Genomic DNA, 869 nt, shown 5'->3' on the forward strand with positions numbered 1-869 from the left:
CAGGTGAAGGAAGCTTCTGCATTATGCTCCACGTTCCTAACCCACGTATTACGTGTAGACGGATTGTGCTCGAATACGCAATTAGAGAAGGAATTACGTGCCTTCTGGGATATAAAGTCTCTGGGTATTACAGAGAACGAATCACTTGTGCAAGGACAGTTTAAGAATCATGTCAGTTTTCAAGATGGAAGATATGTAGTAGCCTTGCCATGGAAGGATTCGTGCCTTCCATTGAGTAATAATTTTCGATTGAGCCTGTGCAGACTGAACAGCCTTTTTAAGAGATTGAAAGACACGCCAGATTTATTAGAGAAATATGACGCTATTATTAGAGAACAGCTTGATTTAGGCATAGTAGTACCAGTAGATGATAGTATGATTAGCCCAGTGAGTGCATTATATGCCTCATCAAGCTGTAATACGCCGTGATAAGAGTACCACGAAAGTTCGCATCGTTTACAATGCCACAGCCAAGGCTGACAGCCCATCTTTAAATGATTGCCTTCATACTGGACCTTCACTTCACAGGAAGATATTTGAGATTTTAGTGAGATTTCGGGCCTATCCAGTAGCTTTAGCCTCAGATATAGAGAAGGCATTTTTGATGATACAAGTGGCCAAGCCTGACCAAGATGTTTTTTGATTTTTGGTTTAAGGACATTCACGCAATGTTCCAGAGCTTCAGATTCTGAAGTTTACAAGAGTGGTATATGGGGTAGCCCCTAGCCCCTACCTGTTGAACGCGATGATTGGTTGTCATTTGGAGCAATTTGAGAATACACACAAGGAGACTGTACGTAAAATTAGAGAGTCAATTTATGTTGATGATATCATAATGGGGGCACAGAGCGAGTCAGAAGCCTTGAAGT

General features: G+C 41.5%; 1 protein-coding gene across 1 annotated transcript in view; it reads left to right on the plus strand.

Annotated features, from left to right (window-relative positions):
• The window catches only part of LOC100634119 (uncharacterized), a 1,392-nt gene extending 749 nt beyond the window's left edge, over nucleotides 1-643 (plus strand). The window contains exons 2-3 of the mRNA XM_011409392.1: nucleotides 4-387; nucleotides 434-643. Coding sequence (XP_011407694.1) covers nucleotides 4-387; nucleotides 434-643 — 594 coding nt within the window. The remainder of the gene's footprint in view (nucleotides 1-3; nucleotides 388-433) is intronic.
• Nucleotides 644-869: the final 226 nt, after the last annotated feature.

The sequence above is a fragment of the Amphimedon queenslandica genome, unplaced genomic scaffold (assembly GCF_000090795.2).
Source record: "Amphimedon queenslandica unplaced genomic scaffold, v1.1 AMPQUscaffold_12219, whole genome shotgun sequence".
Taxonomy (NCBI): domain Eukaryota; kingdom Metazoa; phylum Porifera; class Demospongiae; order Haplosclerida; family Niphatidae; genus Amphimedon; species Amphimedon queenslandica.